General features: G+C 38.9%; 2 protein-coding genes across 2 annotated transcripts in view; both read left to right on the top strand.

Annotated features, from left to right (window-relative positions):
• The first annotated feature begins 2,155 nt into the window (after positions 1-2,155).
• rpl35a (ribosomal protein L35a) lies at positions 2,156-11,259 on the top strand. The gene is made up of 5 exons (XM_063004417.1): positions 2,156-2,216; positions 2,801-2,842; positions 7,644-7,796; positions 9,120-9,264; positions 11,194-11,259. Exons 2-5 carry the CDS (start codon positions 2,832-2,834, stop codon positions 11,215-11,217), a joined length of 333 nt encoding a protein of 110 aa, XP_062860487.1. The 5' UTR covers positions 2,156-2,216; positions 2,801-2,831; the 3' UTR covers positions 11,218-11,259.
• Positions 11,260-12,690: 1,431 nt separating this feature from the next.
• Positions 12,691-14,784, top strand: part of abcc5 (ATP-binding cassette, sub-family C (CFTR/MRP), member 5) — a 38,311-nt gene continuing 36,217 nt past the window's right edge. Inside the window, exon 1 of the mRNA XM_063005115.1 lies at positions 12,691-12,720. The gene's annotated coding sequence lies outside the window, so the exon portion shown is untranslated. The remainder of the gene's footprint in view (positions 12,721-14,784) is intronic.

The following is a 14,784-nucleotide window of genomic DNA, read 5'->3' as shown; positions in this document are numbered from 1 at the left end:
ACTCATATCCATACATTATGACTAATATCTATACATCATTAATACATTCAGTATTAATTGTTTAAGTAAGTATTAAACAACTTACTTGTATTTTGCACCTTATTTACTTTTTAGGCACCTTATCTGCATTGCCAATTTTACGCTGCTAATGTACAACATGTCACTACCTCATGAACCATTGTACCATCTATTCACCATCATGTACTAACACTTGTCTTTAGTCCTGTCTTCTAATTACTTGTTTAGATTAGGGATAATTAGGAATATCTTTTGTAGTTATTTATTATAGGATTTTTTGTATTATTGTTGTATTTGCACTGTTTTGTATTGTCTTGCACTTTTTGTACCGTGTTACACCGTGATCCTAGAGGAACGCTGTTTCATTTCAATATGTACTTGTATGTAGCTGAAATGACAATAAAACCTCTCTGACTCTCTGACTACATGCAGAAGGTGGATTTGTTGCAATACATTTAGTCCTAGGTGTGTGTGTAATTGTATGTGTGTGTTGCCCTGCAGGAAAATAAAAATTTTCTGTTTAGGGTGAGTCACTTGTGCCCAGTGTTTACAGGCCGTGGTCAACACACTGCAGCCCAAACCGGGATAAACAAATTAGTATAAAAAAGTGGTCAAATAAAAATAGGCTTCGCTTGGAGCATACTGAATCCCTGGTGGACTACTGACGACTGGAAGAAGAGGTTATGGACCAATTAAACAACATTTTCAATGTTTATTTTTTTACACAGGTTTATGTAGGTCATCAAGTAGGTCGAAGTATGGTAAGCTTCTAATGTGTGACACCAACAGTCAAATATGAAGAAGGAAGCATGATGAATTATTTATTTAATAATTTTTTTACTGAATCCAAACTCAGTGACTGGAATCCTGACACAAAGAAGGTACCACAGCACTTTGTAGGGTCATGAGAAACCCTTTGGTCTACATCTAGTTGGTCAGGGGTTTATCCAACACCAAACAATGGCCTACAACAAACCTCCAAATTATATCAGAACTACTTTAGAAGACAAGAACAAGATTGTAGGCTTTAAACCCTGGAATAGACATCACAGTATCCAAACTTCAACCCCAAAATGTCAGTTAGTGTTAAAGTGGAACACATATAGATATAAAATTGAAATAAAATAAAAATGCCCACAAATGTTAAAGATTATAGGGGACAGTGGTAGCCTAGTGGGTAGAGCTTTGGGCTATAAACTGAAAGGTTGAGAGTTCGAATCCCAGCTTTGCCATACAAGGCCCTTAACCCTCTCAGATTCAGGGTTGCCGTACAGTGGCTGCCCTGCACTCTGATCCCACCTTCCTAACAAACTGGGATATGCGGAAAAATAATTTTGTTGTACTTTGTTTGTTTATTAGGATTTTAACGTCATGTTTTACACTTTGGTTACATTCATGACAGGAACGGTAGTTACTCATTACACAAGATTCATCAGTTCACAAGATTATATGAAACACAGTCATGGACAATTTAGTGTCTCCAATTCACCTCACTTGCATGTCTTTTAACTGTGGGAGAAAACCAGAGCACCTGGAGGAAACCCATGCGAACTCAGGGAGAACATGGAAACTCCACACAGAAAGTACTCAGGCTGCCCCACCTGGGGATCGAACCCAGGACCTTCTTGCTGTGAGGCGACAGTGCTACCCACTTAGCCACCGTGCCACCCTACTGTACATCTGTATATGTATAATATGTATATTCTATTCTATTATGATAACACTTATAGGTTGGCACAGTGGTGCAGCTCATCGTGTTGGTGCTGCAGTTAAATCCTCTTATATAGACTAATGAGTTATTTTAACATGTTTATTTATATCTGTGTAAGTTCCTTCAAGGTATTCAAACTTTCCTCTGACCTGTGTTAAACTGCTAGCCTGTCCTATTGGTTCTGGGTGGCACAGAACCCACCACAACCCCTACCAGGAGGGTATGGTTAGTGAAAATTACTGCATGGCGGTGCAGAAAACAATGAGTTAATATTTTCTGTGTTGGTATATTGTATATATAACACAAGTATTTAATTCCTTATGAAACGTTATATTTGAACTATGTTTTACTGTAATTATTTGTTGTTTTTCTTCTTTCACGTATAATTTGAGTCAGGCGCAGTTCTAGACACCATACTGACCAAATTTGTGTCCCAGGATTCCGTGCGGCTGTCCTTTTCCGCCATCTTTGTTATCGTATCTGGCAGGTAAATGTCGGCAGTGTGTGTGAGATAAAGTGTTTTTATGGTGTTATACAGACTAATGATGACTGATTTTCATGTAGAAGATGAGTTTAATGTTTGATGTTGATAGATGGATGAGTTTTGTTGTGTATGATGAGATGATGGTTGAGATGTGATGTAGATTGTGTGAGTGTAGTGAAGAGCTCTGAACCGGTTACTGTACGAGAGGCGCGTTTTCATTCACTTACTTTATTTACTCGAATTTACTTTCATTTTATTATTTACTGCAGTAAATGAAACAGTATAAGTCATTAATGTTGGTAAATTTAGCAGTTGTAATGAAGCAGAATATTTGTGCACTTGTAGCTGTAGTGTGTTAGTGGTAGTTTTAGGGTGGCTGGTTGGTCAGTTAGTCTTTTTTTTGGTTAAATGTATAACAAATTGAGCTTTATTTATTATAGCACTGTGTAAGTGTGATAGATTACAGTTTAGATACTGCTGTTTGGATACCCTGTTATTATTATTAACACAGATAAAACACAATGTAGAATCTAAGTTTACTTGTTGGTTGTGTTTTAATGATCTGATAATATTTCTGTGTATTTCAGGGGTTCCTGAACCTGTTTGTACAGAATCAAAATGCCCGGAAGGTCAGTTTATTTTATATTTCTATAGTTGATGAATCTCTGCACACCCCCAGAATTTGACAGGCTGTGTACATTAACATTTTCACCATTTAGCAGATGCTTTTGTCCAAAGTGAATAACAGTACTGTAACAGTATACTGTCTAAACAATTGAGGGTTAAGGGCCTTGCTCAAGGGCCCAACAGTGGCAACCTGGCAGTGGTGGGGTTTGAACCAGTGACCTTTTGATTACTAGTTCAGTATTTTAACTACAACTGCCCTGCACGTTTAACATGCACCCAAGTGTTCAACTGCTCGCTAGTTTGGACGAATGCACAGGGACTGACCCCATGCTCACCAAACTACATTTACATTTGTGGCATTCAGCAGATGCTTTTATCCAAAGTGACTTACAGTTTCGTATTGACTGAATACATGGTTAAGGGTCTTGCTTGGTGGCCCAAGTGGCAATTGGTGGTGATGGGGCTTGAACTGGCAACCTCATGATTACCAGTCCAGTACCTTAACCGCTGAGCTACCACTTCCCGCTGTATAGGTTGTGTAGTCTGCAAATGTTAATACACCCCTGAGTAGAACAGGGTGTCTGCAAATCCTTAAAAAGTCTTAAATTCATCTGCCACATCTGGTTTTAAAAATGCCACAGACTGTAAATATAATTTTGGTTTTATTTTCGAGGATTGTATTTCGTAATTTCCAGATGTCGTATGCAAATTGTTTAACTGTTTAAACGGCGGACTGAACTAAGCGGAACCAACGGCAGTCTTAATGGTTCCGAGGGGCGCTAATTTGAGGTAACCTTACGCTCATTACTTGGTAAACGCCACTGCTGGCATGGGGAAGTGGAATTTAATAACAGGGTTTGTACGGGTGCTTGAAATCCTTGAAAATGCTTGAATTTTAATTTTGTATTTTCCAGGTTTTAAAAATGCTGGAATTTTGGGTAAAGTGCTTGAAAATGCTTGAAATCGTAACAGTATTTCTTTCACCACAAATAGCTATCTGACCGAATAGTTCACTTATTAGAAAATTAAAGAAGTCGCAGAGCCTAAAAGGAAAACTGCTCCGCCTGCGCCTTGCTTGCACCTGTGTGTAAGAGTGATGCGAATCCCGGCTCTTTTTGGCTCGGCCATTTGGCTCAGCTCACTGAGAAGTTGCCGGCTCTTTCTGCTTCAAAACGGCTCTTCAATTTTACCACTTCTGCCTGTGGAGTGCCTGTCCGTGCCACAGAGATCACCACCCTAACATTCTGCCTTGTTTTAAGTTACGAAAAGGAAATAAAGTAACGGCTGTTGGACGGGAGTCGGCTCCCATTGTTCACGTAAAAAATAGTTGGCTCAAAGAGCTCGTTCGCGACCGACAGCTAGTGTGTGACTGCGATCTGCCAGTGCAGGGCTCTAGAGTGCGACCAAATTTCTCAATGGTGCGACTAAAAAAAATCTCAGGTCGCACCGGTGCGACCAGGCATCCGAGGGAAAAAAAAAACAACAGACACACATTAGGCCAATATCATGGTCTAAACCAATCAGAGATAGTGAAGGGCGGGACATTATTGTAGCGGTGATATGTGAGCGACATTCAGCTCAGCCAATCAGAATGCAGCACGCAGCACCAGGTTTATACACGTGCGTTTGGATGTTCTGCAGTAAGTTTAGTTTTGTATATGAGACTCGCCGGATGTCCCCAGAATGGAAGTTCGGGTTCTGGAGCTCGGCGGTGTAAAGTGCTGTAACGCTCACTTAAGTCCTGACTAAACAGTTAAAGTGACTCCACCCTGTCGTGTGCCTTTATTCCCACACCTCCACCACCGCACAGCAAAAGACCCGCAGCATCCCCACCGGACAGCGGCTAGGTGAGCCGACCCTCTACAGTAGCAAGGGGCTAATGCTAGCGGTAAAGTGCCGCGATAGTGAAAGTAAAAACACGACAATATTTTCGTTAAGTAAAATATAAAAATAACTAAAAGACCAAAATATATTAGAATACATGTAGTCAAAATACACAGTGAGTGCACCGCAAGCGATTTTGGGAATCTGTGTAAAAGATCCAGTAAAGCCGATAATATAATGCACTGCATTTAAGATTACACTCTAACACACACACAAACATATACATATAATTTTAAATATACACACACATATAAATAGATATACACACATACATACACATTTACTCTATTATTATTTTTATAATTTTTATAAGTGTGCTATAATTAGTCTATAATACTATAATTAACTGTATTAACTGTATAATTACTACAGTATATTAACTGTAAAGAGCATGGGAAGACCATGGCCGGCAATAGTATATTTGTGACTGGTTCTAATACATTTCGAATTGAAAGGCTGAAAAAGCCCAATGCATCTATAAAACACATTACATGCCGCGATAAATGCACTGCCCAAGTGTCCCCTCTCCCCACTGCCTTTCAGTGGCAGGCAGTAGCAAACAGATCATCAGACAAGGCCATGTTGACCAGATTGTTAGTTATTTACAAGTCAATATTGCCTGTATGGACAGTGATTTAAAAAAAAAAAGTGAACCTGTAAAACTGCGGTGTTAAATGCGATGCGGTCGAAAATTTGGGTGCACCTAACTTTTGTGCTGGTGCACCTAAGAAAAAAAGTTAGGCGCACCAGTGCAAAAAGTTAGTCTAGAGCCCTGCAGTGTGTTTTCATGTGTGACCCGTCCCCCGAAGAGACAGTGGGTGTTAGTGATGGGTCGTTCGCGAACGATCCGATTCTATTGAACGGCTCTTTAAAATGAACGAAAGGAACCGAGTCGCGCCTCTGGGAGCCGTTATGTGTGTTTTTTATTTTTGCGCAGTTCTTATCGACTGTAATCCACCCATTCAGCTTCACATTAGTAGAGGGAATTAATCTGTCACAATGAGTCATAATAAAGAGCGAGCGAGAACCTGAATTCAATGATTTAGATGGGTGAGTGAATACTTTTGGCAATATAGTGTATGTATTAGAAAAATTTGAGAAAATTGAGACCCCGTTTTCAGTGTACAGACGGTTCTGGTTTATACAAAATAAAAGTATAAATGGTTTTGGTTTATACAAAACTGTTCATTTAAGTTTAAATCATTAAATATTGGGTAAACAGAAAATACAGCACTCAGATGCTTACAATAAAGTCTGTAAACATAATGTTGATGTGTGCTTTTTGCTGCTTTGTTACTGCGACAGTGGTCTTAATTTTTGTCTCAGAGTGGTATTAAAAAGTCTTAAAAAGTCTTGAATTTAATTTCCCAATACCTGCAGATACCCTGTAAAAACAAGACAAACATCTGCTTATTGTAATCCACAATTTCTTTATATATTTGATAAGTTTAATGCAGTAGTAATACTTGGAGCAAATATGGGCATTGCATCTGACAGCTTTCAGACATACCACAGTTTTTATTTGGTGCACAGTGCAGAAGTTGTACTGTACAGGATGCTTACTTCATCAAGAAAAAAATCATTTGCACAACACTCATATTTCTACTCTAAGTTCAACCCACTGTACTTTTTAATATATATTTTTTGTAGATGCCATTATTCACTCTAGTAAGGCTTCTTAACGCATGAATCTTTTAAAATTCTAAAAATGGTTTGATCCATGTATGGAACTATGCAGGACGGCACGGGGGCTAAGTGGGTAGCACTGTCACTGCACTGCAAGAAGGTCCTGGGTTTTATCCCCAGGTGGGTCGGTCCGGGTCCTTTCTGTGTTGTTAGAAATTTAGCATACAGGAGTCAGCAGCCCAGGTCTTCATCCTATCAGTGTGGAGTTTGCATGTTCTCTCCATGTCTGCGTGGGTTTCCTCCTAGAAAGTCCAAAGACTTGCAAGTGAGGTGAATTAGAGATACAAAATTGTCCATGACTGTATTTGACACTCATATTGCTACTATGAGGTACGTTTTGTGCTGCTATATGTCTATAGATTTTGTTTGAAGTTCCAGTGGACATTAGAATTTATATGTTTAACATTTCATGAGAAAATCACCTGTTCCTCTCAGAAGCTTGGGACTGGGAATGTCACATTCTATACTGTTAGAATCATTGTTAATATTTGTCCAGAAATTCATCTTTTTTTTTGGTATGATTCCTGTGCTGAGTTGTGCTGTTGACCCCACTCGCATGTTCTGTCTGATGCATTAGGAGTGGGGTGTTTTACTGTGATCTATCATGTAGATGTGCAATATCCTAAAGAATTTAGACTTTAAACAAAGCAAGAACAATAAATTCCTTATTTGTCACTTGTGTGGCAGCACAGTGGCTCAGTGGGTAGCACTGTTGCCTCACAGCAAGAAGGTCCTGCTTTTGATTCCCTGGTGGGGCGGTCCAGGTCCTTTCTGTGTGGGGTTCTGTGTGCATGTTCTGCCTCAGGAGCTCCGGTTTCCTCACATAGTCCAAAGACGTGCAAGTGAGGTGAATTGTCCATGACTGTTTGATATTAAACTTGTGAACTGATGAATCTTGTGTAATGAGTAACTACCGTTTCTGTCATTAATGTAACCAAAGTGTAAAACATGACGTTACAATCCTAATTAATGAATACATTTGTGTATAAATTTGACAGTATAATGTAGTGTGCGCAGGTCATTACATCCAGAGTGTTGTTGGTTTAACATCTTAATTGAAAGAAAAAAAATCAGAATTCTTATGGAGACTCACGTTTCTGCGATCAAAATCTCTGGATGCATGAGAATCTGTCACTTAAGTTTTTGATCTGGCTAAGAGCTTTCGTTAATGACACTAGAATCTATACTAAAGTTTATTGTTTTGATGCATCTTGCCATTTCTTCTGGTTAAAGATTGTGGTGCAAGGCGATCTTCGCCGGATACAAGCGTGGGCTGAGGAACCAGCGTGAACACACAGCACTGCTGAAGGTAGAGGGAGTTTACACCCGCGACGAGGTCGATTTCTACCTGGGCAAACGCTGTGCCTACGTCTACAAGGCAAAGAAGTAAGTAGTTCATGTATAATGTTGCCTTAATTTTTTGGCTGCTGCATAGGTGGTTTTATTGTTTGGTTGCAGGGTGTATGAATGAGGTCCATGTTAAGATGGTTGTATTGCAATTCTTCATATGCTGGGGATTGTAAAATTACTATTTAGAAGAAGTAAGACGGTGTGTTTCCAGCCAAGGCTGAATGTGGCCTGGACAAACAGGAGTTAAAGGTACAGAAGCAGTGTTGGGCTTTGAACTCACAACCTGTACAGAATCATGGTCTACGAAATCATGTAGGTCAGAATCATGTTGCCCTAGATAGCCAGCTCCTCTCCTTTGCTCATGCAGCTAGCATGACATGATCTTTCTGGTTCCTCTTCTACAGCATCAAAAAGATTCGACCATATCAAGCTCATGTCTGAAACACATCACCCCACTGCGGTTCTCTTGTCACTGGTTTCCTGTAGCTGCCGTTTTAGTTCTAAACTGATGCTCGTCAACACCAAATATGGACCAGCTCCAGTCTACCACATAGAGCTCTTCAAAACCTGTTCTGAAACATGTAACATACAAGCCACAAATATTAAAATGTAAAAATGAAGTTTATATGCTTAAGACACTGCTCAGAAATAAAAACATAGCTGAACATTTTATGGAAAGACTAATCCAGTTGCTAAAGTAATGACGGCTACAGCTATCAACCCAATGTACTCTTTAATATAATCGTTTTGTAGATGCCATTATTCACTCAAGTAAGACTTAACGCATGAATCTTTCAGAATTCTAAAAATGGTTTGATCCATATATGGAACAATATGCAGGGTGGCTCGGTGGGTAGTGCTGGCACCTCACTGCAAAAAGGTCCTGGGTTCGATCCCCAGTTGGGGCGGTCCGGGTCCTTTATGTGTGGAATTTGCATGTTCTCCCCGTGTCTGCGTGGGTTTCCTCCTGGAACTCCAGTTTCCTCACACAGTTCAAAGACTTGCAAGTGAGGTGAATTAGAGACACTAAATTGTCCATGACTGTGTTTGACATTAAACTTGTGAACTGAAGAACCTTGTGTAATGAGAAACTACCGTGTCTGTCATGAATGGAACCAAAATGTAAAACATGACGTTAAAATTCTAATAAACAAATAAACATGGAACAATATGCCTTAACATACAGCTAGATTTACAACTTCTTATTCCTTTTGTTGTTTTGTGTGTTACTTTAACCCATGTTCCCCTGTGATTAAAAGTTCATTGTTAAGTTTTCTTGTAAAGGAAGAACTACTATTGTGTACTGTGGCAGTAACAGACTGTTACCTAAACCCGTGTTCCACTGTTTTCTCTACATAGGACCACAATAACTCCTGGTGGCAAACCCAACAAAACTCGTGTCATCTGGGGCAAAGTAACACGTGCTCACGGCAACAGCGGCATGGTGCGCGCCAAGTTCAGCAGCAACCTGCCTTCCAAGGCCATCGGGCACAGAGTACGCGTGGTAGGTTAAGCTTGATACTGTTTCAACTGTGGGGTTCTGCAAGAGGTGAACATGATCAGAACGGGGATGTACACAAAGCTTTTGTCAGGAAGGAGGTTGTAGATTTTTGTATGCTAAAGTTTCACAAACAATAAAAAGCAGAACATGCAGGACTCTGCTCTGGTTGGTACAGGGTGTTGAGAAAAACTGAGCATAAGCCAAGTGACAGATTGTGATTCAACTCTTTTTTTTGTTTTTAATAATTTATTTTACTCCACCAACACATACTCCTGGACTGTCAAACAAGCAACACAAACCCATTCTTACACACTACAAAGCTCTGTCTTTGTGTGGTTAGGTCTACACTGTACCAACTATTTTACATTTACTGTGCAACTAGAGAAATAAGGTTCTGTTGACATCCACTTTGGTGGCAGGCGTGATTCGTTTGTTGTCGGTATAGGCGGTCAATATGTGGCTCCAGATTGGTGCCATGCACCTTTTGCACCAATCAGTTGGAGATGTCAATATTCGATCCTCTATTAATTGCCAGATAACTCTACATGCGAGTAGAAATGATGAACATTATCCTGATAATATCATTTTGGGTTTTATATCATTTATCAATAATCAATTAGAAGAAGATTTTGCACCGGAAAGATGCAGTGATTAAAAGTTCATTAAGTAATCTTCTGCAGTTTTCTTGTAAAGGAAGAACTTATAATGTGTACTGTGGCAGTAACAGGCTGCAATCCTGATTAGGGATGGGAACTGAAACTCTATTCCAATTTAGCTCCGTTTTCAAAACAGCAAACGGGTACAAACTAAGTAATAATTGTGCTTCAGTTCCAAAATGCAATAACCCCTTATTAATGTAAACAAAGGATACCTATCTGCAAGGATGTATGAACATCTGTCAGGACCTGTCTTACTACGTCACACAGCAACACAACAGCATGCCTGAACTAGCGTGCATGGCTACCTTCAGGACAAAATGTGCAAAATGGACTGCAGTAAAATGTCAAGTGTGGCTTTGCTTTGTAAAGCAAAACTTTATGTATTAAAAGTTTGTTTTATGTATTGACTTATATTCCGTGTTTAGCAGACGCTTTTTATCCAAAGCGACTTACAGTGCTGTGACGGTATACTGTCTAAGTAATTGAGGGTTAAGGGCCTTGCTCAAGGGCCCAACAGTGAAAACCTGTCAAAGGGCAGGCTTGAACCAGTGATCTTTTGATTACTAGTCCAGTACTTAATCCACTAGGCTACAGCTGCCCCAAATGTGAGTTCTTGACATTATTGACTTCTGTTTTATGATTGCAGGCACCTATGTGTTGTGCACTGAATGTACTTATTTCTAGCATTCTGCTTCTGTTGCTGTTTAAAACAGACTTTTAGTTTTCTCAGAGATGACTTGTATGATACGTCACAGTTTAATATCTTAGTTCAAGTTTGTGCGTTTATTTACTTTGTGAATGTTTCATTAACACTTAAAACGATAAAGGTATTTGTGGTATCTCAACATTTGACCTTTTTTGCCATTTTGGAATCGTAATGGGGAGTTGATAAGAACCGGAATTGATAAGCAGGATAAGAAATACAAATCATACCCAAGGTTAGTCCTGATCCAACTAAATTTGTTGTGACCTGGTAGGCGTGCCATTACTACTGCTTCACAACCTTGGACCAACAAACATGATTAAAAGAACACGGTTGTGACCGTGTAAGTGAGGTCACTGATAGACCTGTGTTCCACCGAACTAACCCGAATTATATTGTTGTATCATAACCAATCATGACATGAAATTATTGATTAGACAAAAATGCAGTACTGACTGTAGAGTCGTATTTGTGAGCTCATACATACGTTGGACCAGAATTAAACATTAGTTGAATTTTATGATTGTCTTGAATATACCAATTAACCTTCCTCTCTCTCCTGTTTTTCAGATGCTGTACCCATCCCGTGTCTAACTGTTTTTTTGTATGTACATACAATAAAAATATTGGCCACAGTATTGTCTGGCAGTGTCTTTTATTTACTCACAGAATTCTGCTCTCGCCTGTGTGTAGTCATTGTATGAGAGAATAATTATTCATCAGCATTGACTCCTAATACACATTCAGTTCAGCCTTTATTCATGTCAGGGGTGTCCAGTTTTTTAAGAAGAGTTGTGGGGCTGACTGGTTGGTTTCGAGAAAGCTATTATATCAGAATAAAATGTGCGTCATTATTATATTATTGCTAATTTAATTTAGAGCCACAACATTGATACTCACTGTTATTGCAGAATGATGTTAAATCCCTGAAGCAATGGTTTATGGTTCAGTTGAAATCTTACTAATTAAGTAATAACGAACACAACTTTAATTGCTTCTGGTTACTTCTCATGTGTACCCATTTAAAAAGAAAATAGAATAGTCGTCTCTGCAAACCTGATACAAAAAAATTCCTGGATGCTTAGATTGACACGTTTGCTTTGTATTAAGAAGCTACTGGGACATGGGTGATACTGCCAAAAGTCAAGCAGGTTTTACAGTGTTCCTTTTAACAGATACAGTCAAACTAGCATTTTATGAGCCCATTTATGATTGTGTACACTAATATATATATAAATATATTACTTACTGCAAAATCTTTAAAAAAAAAAAAACAGCAACTACAAAATACTATAATAAATGCTTTATGGGGTGCCACAGTGGGTAGCACTGTCGCCTCACAGCAAGAAGGCCCTGGGTTTGATCCCCTTGTGGGGCGGTCTGGGTCCTTTCTGTGTGGAGTTTGCATGTTCTCCCTGTGCCTGCTGGGTTTACTGCTGGGAGCTCCGGTTTCCTCCCACAGTCCAAAGACATGCAAGTGAGGTGAATTAAAGATACAAAATTGTCCATGACTGACAAACTTTTGAACTGATGAACCTTGTGTAATGAGTAACTACCATTCCTGTCATGAATGTAACCCAAGTGTAAAACATGGCATTAAAATCTTAATAAACAAACAAATGCTGTATGAGATGTAAATACTGATTTTACTCGGTTTTATTTGTTTCACATTTCTATTAGTTTTAATTTTGCCAGTGGTTTGCTAAACATGTTTATATACAGAGAAAAAAGGAAAGAAGCAATTACATTCACAAACAGTTCAAACACAAATGTTTAGTATCTCACATCTAAATACTGTAAACACGTAGTGTAAACTTAAATGGAAATGTACAGAAGAAAACTGTAAACGAAATAGTTAATGTAACGCAAGCTCCACCTGTTTACAGTCTTTTTGTTCGTTTGTCATCGTCTGTACGAGTGGATTGTAGGAGTTGTAGTTTTTTAGTAGGAACGTAACGCTTGCCTTTACGTCAAACGAAATACATATCCCATCATGCACTGGAACAGACATAGCCGTCAGGAAGGTATATAAGCGACTTGTTTGTGCAGAGCGAACCGCTTTTCAAGAGCTGAAGAGACCTGAGAGGAAGCGTACAGGTAGAGTTGGTCTAAATGTTGTTTTTTGTGTCGGAAAATTAAAGAAATATGGTGTTTTATGTATATTAAAATGATACTTAGTTCCAACTGTGAACATATTTAACTGAGTGATAGTAAATTATTAAGCTTTGGATTGAAAGTCAGGATGAGCCGTGTGTATTCGTTCCACAGTAAGGAAATAAACTAAATAGGCCTTCAAATGCATGTTCGTTATTTTCGTAAATTTGAATATAAATATGTAATAATAATATTTATTATATAGAAGACGTAATTCTAGGTTGTTTTAAAAGCACAAGCTATATCTGAGTATGAATTGATAACTGAGCAGTGATGCTCAACCTGTCATGTACTGACTGGGTATGAATAAAAAAACTGATGTACTGCATGATGCTGGGTGTAAGTCAATTTGGTGGATGAATTTGATTGTAGACAATCGTCTCATTCCTTATAATTAATCCATTTGTGTGTACACCAAGAGGATGGTACAGGACTGAATTCTTTCCCCCTACAGTCTTATGGCTCTGCTCTGATGTGGTGAACCTTTTTACCCATTTTCATTAAACAATCATTGGGTAATCGGGTACATGGTGACAGAAACACACCCTTAACAGGGCAACAATCCATCAGCACTCACTTACTCATCTTAGGGCATTTTTGAGCCACCAGTTGTCCTTTTGGATGTTTCGAAAACTGGAGTATATAGGGTAATATTGCCTACCCAAACACCAGAAGCTAGGATCTCAACCAGGTCCTTAGGAATCATGTCACTGTGTGGAATCATCTGTACCGGCTGCACCACCATGACGGCCCAATGCTAATCAATACAAAGTTTCTATCCTAATGGAAGTGGTCTGTTTGTGGATGACGGTGTCGCCATTAACAGGGAACAAGGGTCATTTGTAGGCAGTTTTGGAGTTCGTCGGCTACCATCTAGGAGAGTAACATTTGGTAGAACGGTGTTTCATACCTCCAGTACAAGGTCACAGATTTGTACAATTATTTCATTTTGCTGTTTCATCCTGATCGGTGTTGTGGTGGGTCTAATTTCACCTGAAAGCACTGACCACAACCCTGAATAGGGCAGCAATCCATCACATGGCTTTGGCCAAAACCGCCATCAGATATAGCCAGTCATGTCTGTGTAAACACTTTTTGAACTGATTGGCAATTCTCTCCTGAAGTTTGACACACAGTAGTGAACCACGACCCATAATTGCTTGTAAAGATCCTATATTCAAGCATGCTTCCCTTGCCTGTTGCCAGTTCACCTGCTTATTGTGAAACACTGAACCCTGAATATTCTATTAGTTTTTCATTCTTATTTTGCCCCTGTCTAAACTTTTTAGTGTGTTGATGGCATCAAAACAAAATACAATAATCAGTAAAAACACTGGAAATCTTTTCTTTCTTATTTTTGTCAGTTCTATAAAGAATTAACAAATCACAGATTTTTTTTTTCTGTTTTTAAACGTCCAGACTTTTCTGAAAAATGGGTTTGTACATTAGATAGTTCAGTTCTTTAATAGATACTGAAGTGGAGTTTGGTTTCTCAGTTTTTTTGCATTCCTACCATAGTGTGTTTACTGCTCTTTTAACGTTTCTTTAGGAATTGGGAACTGTTTGTACTAGTGTTTGTACCCTGGCACTGGTTACAAGGGGGCCATTGGGTCTCGGAGGATGTCATTAAATACAGTAAAATAGACGGAAAACAGAATGGATCTGTAAGCAAAATCATTATACTGATTCTTCAGCCATTGTCCTTCCTTTAGATCTCAAAGGACTGAAATATTTAATTTTTTTTGTTTTCTAAATGACAGGATTAAACACCTTGTGTATAAAACTGCAGTCTCACGGCCTTACCACCATTTGGAAAATGTAATCAGAAACAAATATCAGAAACAAATATTAGCACGTCAGTTTATCTTTACTCACTAATGCCAGCTAAACCTGTCACCAGTGCCACAATGCCAATGCATAGACACATGCACTACATTATTATTGTTATTTATATTTCAAGACAGTATACATATTACCATTACCGCTTTCAAATGCATGATTATGCAT

The sequence above is a fragment of the Trichomycterus rosablanca genome, chromosome 11 (assembly GCF_030014385.1).
Source record: "Trichomycterus rosablanca isolate fTriRos1 chromosome 11, fTriRos1.hap1, whole genome shotgun sequence".
NCBI classification, from domain to species: Eukaryota; Metazoa; Chordata; class Actinopteri; order Siluriformes; family Trichomycteridae; genus Trichomycterus; species Trichomycterus rosablanca.
Note: the sequence above shows the minus strand (reverse complement) of the source record. Positions and strands in the feature narration are given on the sequence as shown.